This window comes from Pelodiscus sinensis, chromosome 4 (assembly GCF_052426305.1).
Source record: "Pelodiscus sinensis isolate ZL-2025 chromosome 4, ASM5242630v1, whole genome shotgun sequence".
Lineage (NCBI taxonomy): Eukaryota > Metazoa > Chordata > Testudines > Trionychidae > Pelodiscus > Pelodiscus sinensis.
This window is the reverse complement of record NC_143055.1, coordinates 55,719,625-55,733,625: the sequence shown is the minus strand read 5'-3', so window position 1 is coordinate 55,733,625 and position 14,001 is coordinate 55,719,625. Positions and strand designations below refer to the sequence as shown.

At 46.6% G+C, this 14,001-nt stretch overlaps 1 protein-coding gene across 1 annotated transcript in view; it reads right to left on the bottom strand.

Moving 5' to 3' along the window:
- The window catches only part of PDGFRL (platelet derived growth factor receptor like), a 38,369-nt gene extending 31,321 nt beyond the window's left edge, over positions 1-7,048 (bottom strand). Inside the window, exon 1 of the mRNA XM_006128436.5 lies at positions 6,474-7,048. Coding sequence (XP_006128498.2) covers positions 6,474-6,528 — 55 coding nt within the window. The 5' untranslated portion in view covers positions 6,529-7,048. The remainder of the gene's footprint in view (positions 1-6,473) is intronic.
- Between the last annotated feature and the right edge of the window lie 6,953 nt (positions 7,049-14,001).

The following is a 14,001-nucleotide window of genomic DNA, read 5'->3' as shown; positions in this document are numbered from 1 at the left end:
GGAGTCTTTTTGCTAGTCCAGTGGAAGCTGGATTCCTTTGCCAGTCCAGGTGGTGGCTAAAGAATTGAAGTCATCAAGGCTGCGTCTAGACCGGCAAGATTTTGCGCAAAAGCAGCCGTCTGTCTAGACTGGCCGAGAGTATTTGCGCAAGAACACTGACCTTGTACTGTACAAAATCAGTGGTTCTTGCACAAATACTCCGACGCTCCCGCTCAGGGATAAGCGCTCTTGAGCAAGTATTCTTGTGCAAGAGGGCCAGTGTAGACAGACAAGTTAATTTCTTGTGCAAGAAAGCCCGATGGCTAACATGGCCATCGGAGCTTTCTTGCGCAAGAGATCATCTACACTGGCACAGATGCTTTTGCGCAAAAGCAAATCTTTTGCACAAAGGCACATGCCAGTATAGACGCTCTCTTGCGCAAATACTTTTAACGGAAAAACATTTCTGTTAAAAGTATTTGCGCAAAATCATGCCAGTCTAGACGCAGCCCAAGTTTAGGTCTACACTCGCGGCTTCTTGCACAAATACGGCCATTCATGCTCAAGAATTTGCAGTGTCCACAGTGCCCGCCTGCTCTTGTGCAAGGAAATTTACAGTACGGCGTGGTAAGACAGGGCTTCTTGCGCAAGAGTTACACTCTTTTTAACAGGTGTAAGCCCTCTTGCGCAGGGCCTCTTGCACAAGCGGACAGTGTGGACGCTTGGCAGGGATTTCTTGCGCAAGAGAGCGTTCACACTGCCATGGACGCTCTTGCGCAAAAGCACAGCTCGCACATGGCAGTGTGGATGTTTTCTTGCGCAAGAAGCTGTGAGTGTAGACATAGCCTAAGAGCTGAAATTGCAGCTAAAGCGGCAGCGGCCAACAGAGTGGCTGGTGGGAATCACTGGCTCATGGCATGGCCAGTAGGAGCGGTGGCAGGCGAGGAGCGGCAACCAGTGGCTAGGAGCGGTGACCAGAGGTGCAGCACAGCGCGGCTGGTAGGAACGGCTGCAGGTGATCAGCGGAACGTCCGGTGGCGTGGAATGAGAGCTGGTGGAGCATGGCAGAGTGGCTTGTAAGGTGCCCCCTATCTATCTCCCCACCCCCATTTCTACCCAGGTTGGGAGGTGAAACCCTGCAGGTGAACTTTTGGACTCTGGGTGGCACTGACCAGGGACAGAGACTTTTGGGACTTCGGGTGATTCTTGGCTGGGGGGGGAGGGGAGAGCTTAGCTCATGTTTGGGTTATGAACTCTGTGGTATTTTCTCAAGTTAATGCCATATGACTTCTCTTTCTGTTTCTGTTTCGTTAAATGTTTCTTTCCTACACTCAGACTCTGTGCTTGCAAGTAGGGAAGCATTGCCTCTCAGAGGCACCCAGGGGTGTGTGACTTTCCCAGATTACTGGGTAGGGGCTAGAGCCGATTCTGTGTGAGAGGGACCCCAAGATATTGAACCCGGCCCAGGTTGCTGTCAGGCCTACCCGGCAGAAGGGTTACACGCATAACTGGCATGTCAAATGGGAATGGCATTTTATCATTGTTGATATGAAGATTAGAATTTGCATAATTACTTATGCTTTTTCTGATTACCCTAAGTACCTGTGATACTGTAGCCCACTCATGCAAGAGCCTCATCACCTATGAAGGGCTGGAAAACTCTGAGAAGCAAAAGACAGGAGAGGAGATTGCCAGGGGAACAGTGACTGCAACCCAAGAAAGGACAAGTCAGGCAGAGTGTGAAGTGATGGTTCCCAAGAGCAATCACACAGGCCTAGTCTGCACTTGCAAGTTTTGTCATGAAAAAATCCTTTTTGGCAACAAAACCCAAAGAGCGTTCACACTGCAACAAGACAAAAGTCGTGACAAATGCCCAATTTTGGCAATCAAAAATTTGCACTTCTACAGGCAACTAATCTCTCCCCCTCTCTTTACTACTGACAATTATGTAGCACATACTGCAGTAGTTTTTGTGTTGTGTTTGTCGACCTCCAGCATGTTTCCCCACTATGCCTAATTAGCCACTTCGGCCAGCGCTTTGACCTCTGCTGCTCTGCAGTCACAAAGAAGATGTGCCTCTCCCATCTACAAACCCCAAGAACTTAAAAAAAAACTATTTCCTAGTGCCTGGCACATTGTTTAGTGTCGCTCATGGCATCTTCTCAGGGAAATAGAGGTGGCTATTGCACTCAAGATGCTCTTGTGCTTGGAGCAGTGCAGAACTTTTGGATCTTACCAGTGTGTGGGTGAAAAATCAGTGCAATTACAGCTGCGAGTGACCCACAGGAACTGGGACACACATGGTCACATTTCTCCAGCCCTTTTTGAGGAATATGAGCAAGATACCCTACAATGCAGAGCCAAGATAAAAGGAACTCCAGCAGAATTCCCTCTAAACTGCAGGGCAGCACAGCTTCACAGGTGATTAATCAGACCTGCCCAATCAGTCAGTAGGGTTGCCAGATGGTTTAATCAAAAATACTGAACACCCTCCTCTCCTCCACCCCCCTCCCAAAAAAAAAAAAAAAAAAAAAAAAAAAAAACACACCAGGAAAAAATTCTGCCGAGGAAAAAAAAAGGGGGGGGGGGGCACCAAAAAAAAAAAAAGCTGTTAAGACGAAAAAAAAATTTTTTTTTAAAAATCAGCATGGCCAACTTTAAGAAGAGGCTTTTTTGCCGGAAGTCATTTGTTTTTCTGCCAGCCACAAGACAAGCCCCTACAGAACCAGGTGGGGAAGGGGGGGAAGAGACCGGGATGAAGGTTAAATCTGGTGATAATCAGTGTGCCAATCAGCCAGGAGTTGTTCTCAAGTACAGGCAGTCCCCGGGTTACATGGATCCGACTTACATCGGATCCCTACTTACAAACGGGGTGAGGCAACCCCGCACTAGCTGCTTTTCCCCCTAGCAGACCAGGAAGACGCGAAGCTAGCGCCCGACCCAGCAGACAAGGGAGATGCGGAGCGGCTTTTCTCAGCAGACACCTCAGCTTGAGAATAAAGGACTGAGGGAAGTGAAGTGTGGGAGAATAAAACTGAGCTCTGGAGAAATGTTTGGCTAGAGTTTCCCCTACAATATGTACCAGTTCTGACTTACATACAAATTCAACTTAAGAACAAACCTTCAGTCCCTATCTTGTACGTAACCCGGGGACTGCCTGTACTGATGTTTGTGAGAACTCTCAGCAATTATACATGGAGTATGAAGGAAGGGTCACTAAGCAAGGGAAGAGACACAGCATATGTAGCTATGCAGGCGGGCTGGGGAGGAAGAGTGGTCTGGAGGGCAGCCATATGAGGCAGTAAATTGCTCTAGTGCAGCCAGGGTAGGGGAGCAGTCAGCAGTGTGTATGCCATGCTGCCTTGTAAGGTTGCCAGGTGCCCATTTTTCAAATGGAATACCTGGTCAAAAAGCAACCCAGGTGGCTCTGGTCAGCACTGCTCAGTGGACCATTAAAAATCCCTGCCCAATTCCACACAGCTCCTAAGATGAGGCCAGCATGTCCCTCTTGCTCCTTGGCAGAGAGGAGGCCACCAAGGTTATGCACTGCCCCGCACACCAGCTCCACAACTCCTCTGGCCAGGAATCACTTGAGCTCAGAGGCCATTCCCCAAATCCTCTCCCACACACCAACCCTTTGCCCCAGCCCAGAGTCCCCTCCCACACTCCAAATATCTCGGCCCCAGCTCAGAGAACCCTTACACAGCCCAAACTCCTTCTCCCTGGCCCCACCCGAGAGCCCGCACCCCCAGCTGAAGTCCTCTTCCCCTCATCTTCTGCCCCATCCTTAAGCTGCCTTCCTCCCCCCACATCCCAAAACCTCAGAACCCATACCACCAGGTGGAAACCTGAACCTCTCCCGCAGCCCAACCCTGTGCCCCAGCCTGGTGAAAATGAGAGAGTGAGGGAGATCAAGTTATGGGGAGAAGGGGATGGAGTGAGCAGGGATGAGCTTCAAAGGGAAGAGGAGCCTGTGTGTTTGGTTTGCTTCCATTAGAAAGTTGGCAACCCTAGGATTGTCAGAAGAGTTGGATCCCAGGTGCTAGAATTCCTGTAGATTCTAGTAGGCAGCCCATTATTCACTGCAAGAAAGAATTCTCTAATGCAGGAGTGGGCAATCATTTTTGATGGGGGGAGGGCACTTCAAGATTTTGGTAAGTGGTCAAGGGCCACACTTTTCCATATTAATGGAGACGGTGCAGGGTCTAGGATAGTGGTTGGATGCAGAAGGGAGCTCAAGGTAAGGGACTGGAGTGCAGGAAAGGGTGTGGGGTCTGGGAGCGAGTTTGACTGAAGGAGGGGGTTGTGACCTTGAGGTGAAGTAGTTTGGTTTGTGACCCGGATCAGGGGATTGGGATGCAGGGTCTGGGTTGTGACATGGGGCTGGGGTGCCAAATGCAGACTCTGGCCATGAGGCACTTACCGAGGCAGCTCCCAGCCAGCAATCCAGTGGAACCCTGGAGCAGGCTCTGAGCCTCCCTCTCCACCCACCCACCCACAGCTCAAAGCAGCCAGCTGTGGGCCATGTGCTCTCTGCATGCCTCAGACCTCTGCTTAGGTGGGCAGTAGGGAGTATGTTGTGTGCCGCAAGCATGGCCAAAGCAGAGCCCATTGGCTGTAAACCAATAGGACTGCAATATTGTGCTGGGGGTAGGGAAGCTCAGAGAAGCACATGGTCCCAATTGCCGGCCACTCTGAACAGCATGCAACGTGAACTGGTCTGTGGTACAGGGGCAGGGCAGATTCAGTGCGTGGGCCGTATTTTTCTGGGTGCTGGCCTAATGCTTATAGCTGAGCACAAGATCATCATCCCACAATTTACCAGTCTAGGATGTTACAGTTTTGAATTTACCATGTATGTAGAGCTATATGGATACAATGGAAGTATCTTGAGCCAACATACAAAGTGTGACCGTGCTTTAGTTTGATACAGTTAATCTAATGTATTTAGAATGGTCAAACTAATCCAAAACAATATGCCCATAGAGATAATCCCCTGAACCCAGGATCAGTATCAATTTGGCCATTTATCTGACAGGGCTAGTTATGAATTTCCCTATTCTAGCTGCCGACTTGAAAAATAAACAAAACCAAACAAACAGCACAACATCAAATTTACTTTTGATTAAAATGAAGTTGATGTTCTTCCCACAAAGACTGTACATAAAGACTACTTTAAGACATAAGTTAACTCTAAGTAACATCTGTGAACAATAAAATATCTAGTTAGCCCTAAATTTTAGACCTGATTATATTGCAATTAATTATTATTGTTCTATTTTAAGACAGTGATTTCTTTAAAATACTACCGTTACAACAGCAGCACACTTTACCTACACTGCAATTGCCCTAGAAGACTGATAGGGAAAACAGCAAAAGAATTTTAATAAAACTTTGAGAATTGGGGCATTATCTTAGTATGCAGCTAAACAAAACAAGCTAGTTTTCTGAACCCCTTTTGCCTGAATGGAGCCTGATATCAATAGAAATATTTTGCTAGCATCTTGCCTCAGTGCTTTTTTAGTTTTTACTCACAAAAGTAGTGTGTACCGTGTACAGAACTCCCCCCGCCCCCCCTCCACACACAGATTCCTATTCTCATTTTAAATAAGGAGTTTAATACAAAAAATACAGCATTTTGCAAATACTTGAATTTCCCCAAAAAAAATCTATGCTGTAAGAAGCCATATTTTTGGAAAGCAGTACCCACGAATGCTAGAAAACTAAAGGCAGGTTGTTGGCAGCAATGTGAGATTTGTGTAACAGCATAACGTGTTTCAACCAGGGAAAAAGAGAAGCTGGGTTTGTGGTAGCTATGGATGAGACTGGGACACGGAGAACTGCACTCTTTAAACCTGACAACTCCTTTCTATGGACAATACAATCATCGGGATTCTTCCTCCCATTCCAAGCTGCCGTGAGATAGAAATCAACTCCTTACTGGAGGTGGGTGGGAATAACGCGTAACCCCACCTCCCACCTAAAAGTGGACACGTTTACATGAATTGCAAAGCCCTGAGAATAGCAAGGCAGCGACAGAAATTCAAGCACATTGCAAACCTAGCTCTGTTGACGGCAGGACCCTATACACAGATGTCACGCCTATAGATAATACGTGCTGGGGGAGGAGGGAGGCAAGGTGCGGCTGATCGATGGGTAAAAGGCTCCCTAGGCAGGATGAGGGCTGCCTGGTCCGTGCAGGGTGAGCGCCCCAGAGCAGCAGGAGAAAATAAATGGAATGAAATGAAGCAGCAGGAGCAACAAGGGCTGAAGGGACGAGGTACCGCGGGGTTAACTGTCCGTACAGCGCCGTGCACTGTGGCCCACAAAAACAGCCGCTCTGCCTGCTAATCCAAGGGAAGCGGGCGCGGGCAGCAAGGAGCCGATGGGCTGCACGGGGATGGGCGGGGGCGAGCCAAGGTGAGGTCCCGAGAGCAGTGGGGCGGGGGTGAGAGCTCACTGGGCCCCGAGATGTCCCCAACGAGCGGACTCACCATTCTGCAGCGTTTCGTGCAGCAGCAGGAGGCTGAGCAGCACCCACGGCCTCATCTCTCTCGGAGCAGCCGCGGGCGGAGGCTCAGGCGGGAAGGCGGCGATGCTCCTGCCCTGCCCGGCGCGCCAGGGAAGCGGGAATGGAGAGTCCGCCGCAAGCTCCCAGGGCGGGGGGGAGGGCGGACTAGAGCCGTAGGAGGAGCTCGCTGTCCCTGCGCCGAGCGAGCTGCTGGGCTCTTAGCCCGCCACACCCTGGGGCAGGCGCGCGAGGCAGCCGGGCAGAGACGGGCACCCCCCGCCGCCGCCGGAGCCTCGATGTTCTCCCGAACGCCGCTGGAAGCCCCCGGGTCAGGTCTGGGCCCCGGTTAGCGCAGCCCGGGCCCCACTGCTCGCTTGCACGTGCTCCTCGTCCCCAGCTTCTCGCAGCGGCCTGCGTCAGGCCGGGCATTTCCCGCCCCGGACATTCACGACGAGCCTTGCGGTCCGCGGGCTGGGGCCAGTTACAGGGACAATTCCTCTGGGCGCTGTGCAACGAGGAGGCGTCCTATGCTCACACCCCTGGCGCGCCTGCTTGAGGTCACACCCCTGGAAAGGTTGCACAGCCCGAGGCATGAAAGCGCACGGCCCGTGAGAGAACAGAGGTGCTGGTGTGAAGCCTTCTTCCGCAGGAACGCCTCGTCCGAGTGCGTGCAGAATTTGATCATTACAAAGTTGCATGCTTTAGTAGGAGGGTTTCCAGCTTTCTGATTGCAGAAAACCCAACACCACCATGTCCATTGTGCTGCTTCTTTCATTTTCATCAGGGTGGGGACACGGCATGGGATGAGGGCTCCAGCGAGGGAGAGGGGGAGCTCAGGTGTTAGGGATGAGGGATTGGGAGTGCAGGCTGGGGCTCCAAGCTATAGCAGGAGGCTGGAGTGTGGCCAAAGGTTACAACGTGGGAGGAAGGCTCTGGGCTGGGGCAGGAGGTGACGGATGCGGGTTCTAGGTTGGGGTGGAGGCTTTGAAGGAAGGGGTCTCAAGTCTGGGGCAGAGGGTTGGCATGTGAGGCAGTCCCGGCTCCAGGAGGCAGTTTGAGTGAGGGAGGAGGTTCCATGGTGGGGCAGGCGGTTGGGAGTTCAGAGTATGGGTTCTATACAGCACTAACCCAGTGGGAGATGTGGAGTTTGCACTTGGGGTGGTGGCAGCATGCAGAACCCCCCTAGCTGCCTCTACCTGAGAATCTGAGTGACATGCCAGATGCTTCCCATGAAGCCACTTGTAGCCAGGCATGGAGTCATGCTGACCAGAACAGTCAGGGTCCCTTTTCTACTGGGTGTTCCAGTCGAAACTTGTACACCTGGCAACCCTACTTACTGAAAGTCAGTGGCACAGCTCTGGGAACCACATAACTCTCTGTAAGGGCCGATTTTATCCCTGTTACACACTACTCAATATAACAGGTGGAAATCAGAATATTGTAAAAATCAACTAGTAGTCCTGTGGCACCTTCTTCAGATGAGAATATTGTAAAGAGGGCTTGAAAGGATCCAGTGGCAAGCACAGCAGTTTAGACTTTAGTGTGCTGAGGGAGTCAGTGAGAGACATCTGGTTTCTATAAAATAGTGTATTAGAGTTCCGTGTTTATAAAGGAAAACAATTTTTCTTTTTGTTTTTTTCTAACAGTCCTATAAATATGTGGACTCTGAAAGTCAGACTGACTTTTTTCCTTCTTGCAAATCACCATTAAGAAAGTGTTCACAGGCTAGATTAGTTTCTAGCTAACACCTATAGAATCTCTTTATCGTGAAACCATATAATCAATAACACCTGCCTACACCTGTCAATTGTTATGTGAAACTGATTGGAATTTATAAACAGCTGTGTTGCTGATGCACAGGTGTCTTATTTTGATGTATCAAATTCTTAAGAACCAAATGCTCCCATTACATGCAAAACATGCAATGCCCATTAAAACTGTTAGAAAAGTTTACTAGCAACATTAATCTAAACTAGCTCTGATATTTTTGGATTTTTTTAAAATTGCACTTGCATGTCAGAAACCCCATTGCTGCATCATAAAATAGCCTTAAATGGTAGAATCCTTAATCTTCTGCTGTGTTTGTAGATTATGTAGCTAGAAACCCATTTGGCAGTTTATCATAAGTAAAATCCACATTTCCTTTCATATATATTCTATTAATAAAGGATTAGGATCTGACAGCTCAATGGACATATGAAACTAGACACAGCAAATTCACATTGAAAATGCTGCAGGTTCACTTCTAGCAATGCATTTGAATTTCTTTTAGAGTTTCCCACTCTTATCTGCAATAGTTGTATAATTCAAAAAAAGCTTTTCATGTCACTTTTACTGGTTTTTAATCCCATGTCCCAAGGCTTAAATAGGAAGGTATTTCAAAATTAATTACAGTTACCCTGTGGGAGATTGAAGAGCATATTTTAGAATATAGTAAGTATGATATCACTTGGAAAGAAAATCTTATTGTTTTGAAAGTAAGCAAATTTGGAAAGGTAATATGATACATTTAACATTACATGATTTAACAATATATATTGAGTAAAATCAAGTTGTATTGTAATCATATTTTATTTTACACTTCCTGTATAATGGCTAAGCAAAATATAATGTCTCCATTACTTTGAAGCATATGCCATTACTTTGAAGCATATGTGACATTTGGTAGAAGCAAGAATTAAATAGTGATCAGACACATCAAAAGAGGAAATGTTTTATAGATTCAAGCTTCCACACTTTTCTGGAATGTCTGGGTACACCTACACAGCAGTATCATTTCCAAATAATTGACGTTATTCCAAAATAACAAAGAGCATGTCTACACTACAGCCCATTATTTCAAAATAATGGCGAGCTGGAGGACTTCTTACTCTGACTCGTGGTAACCCTCATTCCACAAGGAGTGAGGAAAGTCAAAGAAACAGTGTTCTTCCTTCGATTTTCGCTGTGTTGACAGTGCCAAAAGCCAAATTAAGCTATTTAAACTTAAGCTATGCAATTGACATAGCTCAAGTTGCATAGCTTAATTTGGCTTTTGCCCTGCAGTGTACTATATAAGCAGCAGTGAGCTTTAGTAATAAATATATATCCCTCAAAACAGCCCCAATGCTGTAACAGATGTGATGATTAACTTTAAGCATGTAAATAGTCATACTGTAGACTTTGTGGCATCAGAATTTAAATCTATTTGCAAAATGACTCAAAGGGTTGAATTCTGTCCACATTGAAATCAATGGCAAAACTCCTATTGACATCAGCAGGGCCACAATTACACTCCAGAATAATCTGCTCTAATATATCTACATAATTGGTAGAACTGCACCATTTGATTCAGTAATAAAATAATTTCCAATGTGGAGGCAGGAAAAAGGGAATAAGGGATTTGTATGCAGCCATTTTTGAGTTTGGTTAGCCTAACTCATGCTAACACTGAGACCTAACAATGCGAGAGCTGTGAGAGACACTGTTTTCGCCTCTCGCCTCTCTTTTGTGCTTGAGATAAGGATAGAATGCTGACTCCATTGAAGACCTTGAGATAAGGTGGCATCTGAAGGGAATTGTTATGGGAAGGGGAATAACTGTTTGTTATTATATATAACGGACAGTATATATATTGGCTTCTAATTGTTTTGTATTTGACAATCTGCCTAGCAGCAGCTTCTTCCCTTGCAATATTGCTCGAATAAACTGTCTCAGACTTCTTGGTGCTCACAAACACAGAGTGAAGGCCTTTTTTCTTCCACAATTTGATGCCGTGACTCGGATGGCAACGCCCAGGAGAAGACAGCGACAACTGCTATGGACAGTTCCCCTTCTGCCCCCCAAGGCACCAGACTAGAGGTAAGAAGCCTTTTGAAATCTCTACTGGGGCTCAGGAGGAGGACTGCCCATAGAGCCTCGTTGGGCTCTCGCCATCCAAACTTCTTGAATCAGCAACAAGGTCAGACACAAAAGCGGTTATGGGGAACTTTTGTTTTGCCGCCCCCAAGTAGATTAAGTAACCGGTTCTGGGGATTTTTGTAGTGCTGCCCCCTAGTAGAGTTAGTTGATGTGGTTCTGTTGATGCGATCATGGTACCGCCCCTGCTATGGGAAAGTTGTATTGAGTCCGGACATAGGGAACTATAGGTTCCTGTGATTCTGGGGGGAACAGTGTTGGTTGCCGCCCCAACGGTTTCTGGGGGGAAACATGTTGTTTGCTGTCCCAAATATGGTTAAAGTCCATAAACAGAGATGCATCTGAATGTAGATGAATGAGTATGAATGTAATGAGTAGAGTATGAATGCCACTGCCCAGGTCTGAGACAAGCTGATTCCAGCCGCACCAGGGCTCTCCCAGGCCTGTTTTCTTCCGCACCCAGCTTGGAATTAGACAGCATTGTGTAATTGAAGACACTGGGTCAGCCCCTCAACTTGAGTAAATCATCATAGCTCAGTTGAAATTAATAGAGCTATGATAGAGCACAGCAGTTGAAGATCTAGTTCACTCTTTTTTGCTTAGTATTTAAACTAGGGATGTTAAATATTAGTTAATTGAATAGTCAAGTAACCTCATTAATTCTTATCAGTTAGTTGACTATTCTATAGTCCTCATGGGCAGGGCCTGCAGCAGCTCAGGCTGCCAGGCAGGAGATGATCCGCAAGGGGAGCCAGTTTAAAAACCAGCTCCTCTTGTGGACTGGCTGCTTGTTGCCCTGTGCTGCTGCTTCTGATAAAGAGGCAGCAGTGCAGGGTGGCAGCAGCTCCTGTCTGGGAGGGGGCAGGTCTGAGCTCCCGGACCCAGCACAAACCAGAACTGAGCCGGGCTGCCAGCCACCCGGCTCCTAATACACTTTAAATGCAGAGCCATAGTGGGGGTAGGTCCCAGACCTGGCATGAGCCAGAAGTGAGCTGGGCTGCTGGCCAGCCTGCTAAAAAATGTACTGGTTGGGCAGGGGCGGGCAGGGGGAGAGAAATGCATGTAGTCTATAGCATTAACCTGAAAGCTTTTGCTTATCGGTTAATCGACTACACTATTACCTCCCTAATTTACATGTAATGTATTTTTCTGATTTATGTGGGGCCTTTCATCCAGAAGAATCACAAATTTTATCAAATATTTAGAGACATTTCTTGAAGAAAGGTCTTTAAAAATCTAGTATTATGTATCTTTGGTCTATGGAACATTTTTATGTTAGAAAACACTTTTGTCCCAAATCCTCAAAGGTATTTAGGTATCTGAGTACCAGCAATTTCAATGGGATTTAGGCATAAGGATCTGGGAAACTGTATTTCCACTGTATATATGTGTTTATCTGCAGAACTCAAAGCACTTAACCATGCTCTGTAAAGGACTGTTTTCACAGCACCCTTATCTTGAAATAAGCTACACAATTTGACCTATGCAAATCACATAGCTTATTTCGTGTTAATTTCAAAATAGAGCGCTATTCCGAAACGTCCTTTAATCCTCGTGGAACGAGGTTTACAGGGACATTGGAATAGCAAGCCCATTATATTTCAAAATAACTGGCTTACTCAAAAGATACAGAATACTTCCAGTATCCCAAAATAGCTCCGCAGTGTAGACATAGCCTAAGTCACCTCTCCATTTTTAAGAAGGGGAAATGGTGACACAAGTTTAAAGCCAAAATTTTAAAAAGCAGTCTTTAAGCTTGGGTGCCCAACTTAAGGCATCTTCAGAAGTAATGCATGCTGGCTTCCAGCTGAAGTTTAATGGGGACTGTGGGTGATCAGCCCCCTGAAAATCAGTCCCAGTGTCTCAGGATGGACTCCCTAAAACTGAAGCACCAACAATCAAAGGTCATGTTTGTAAGTTTTAGCCTGTGTGACTATCATTTGCAGGAAGAGCTTGATGACCAGGTTCTGTAGCCAGAGGATGGTTTCTATATCAGGAGAGGGTAGGTGGTATAGATCACCCTCCAAAAGTCAGGCAAGATGGTTTATTAGATGATGAGCTTTCGTGGGCCAGACCCACTTCCTCAGATCAAATAGTGGAAGAAAGTAGTCACAACCATATATACCAAAGGATACAATTTAAAAAATGAACAAATATGAAAAGGACAAATCACATTGCAGAACAGGAGGGGGATGCGGGGGGGGGGGGGGGGGGGGGGGGGGGGGGGGGGGGGGGGGGGGGGGGGAGGAAGGAAGGTAAGTGTCTGTGAATTGATGATATTAGAGGTAGGGAGAGTGGGATGTTTGTGAGTTAATGGTATTAGAGGTGATAATTGGGGAAACTCTCTTGGTAATGGGTGAGATAGTTCAAATGTTTAAGTCCTTGTTGGCAAGTGTCGAATTTTAACATGAATGACAGTTCAGAGGATTCCCTTTCAAGTGCAGATGTAAAAGGTCTTTGTAGCAGAATGCAGGTGGTCAAGTCATTGAGAGAGTGTCCTTTCTGGTTAAAATGGCAAGAAACTGTTTTCTCTTTGTGATCTTGTCTGATATCCGTTTTGTGGGCATTAATCCTTTGGCGAAGTGTCTGAGATGTTTGTCCAATGTACATAGCAGACGGACACTTTCGGCACATGATAGCATAGATTATATTTCAATTGGACCTAACCAAGTGAGTTATAAGATCAAGAACACATATTCCTGCGCATCCAGAAATATAATCTATGCTATCATGTGCCGAAAGTGTCCGTCTGCTATGTACATTGGACAAACATCTGACACTTCGCCAAAGGATTAATGCCCACAAAACGGATATCAGACAAGATCACAAAGAGAAAACAGTTTCTTGCCATTTTAACCAGAAAGGACACTCTCTCAATGACTTGACCACCTGCATTCTGCTACAAAGACCTTTTACATCTGCACTTGAAAGGGAATCCTCTGAACTGTCATTCATGTTAAAATTCGACACTTGCCAACAAGGACTTAAACATTTGAACTATCTCACCCATTACCAAGAGAGTTTCCCCAATTATCACCTCTAATACCATTAACTCACAAACATCCCACTCTCCCTACCTCTAATATCATCAATTCACAGACACTTACCTACCTTCCTTCCTTCCTCCCCCCCCCCCCCCCCGCATCCCCCTCCTGTTCTGCAATGTGATTTGTCCTTTTCATATTTGTTCATTTTTTAAATTGTATCCTTTGGTATATATGGTTGTGACTACTTTCTTCCACTATTTGATCTGAGGAAGTGGGTCTGGCCCACGAAAGCTCATCATCTAATAAACCATCTTGTTAGTCTTTAAAGTGCTACATTGTCCTGCATTTTGCTTCAACTACCCCAGACTAACACGGCTACATTTCTATCACTATTCCAAAAGTCAGGTGAGTCATTCCGGTATCGGCAACACTGCCCCAGAGTTGCAGTATAGGGAGCAAACTAGGTTAAACTGGTGCATAGTTATGGCAATTGTGGTTGAACCAGAGAGATGCCTGTTGCACCTGGTGCAGGATCTATGATGAAATGGTTAAGGAGGTGGGTATGGTGATGGACTCCTGAATTTACTTAATGCGCTTGACTCTCTTTTGCACTGATGTTTCCATTTT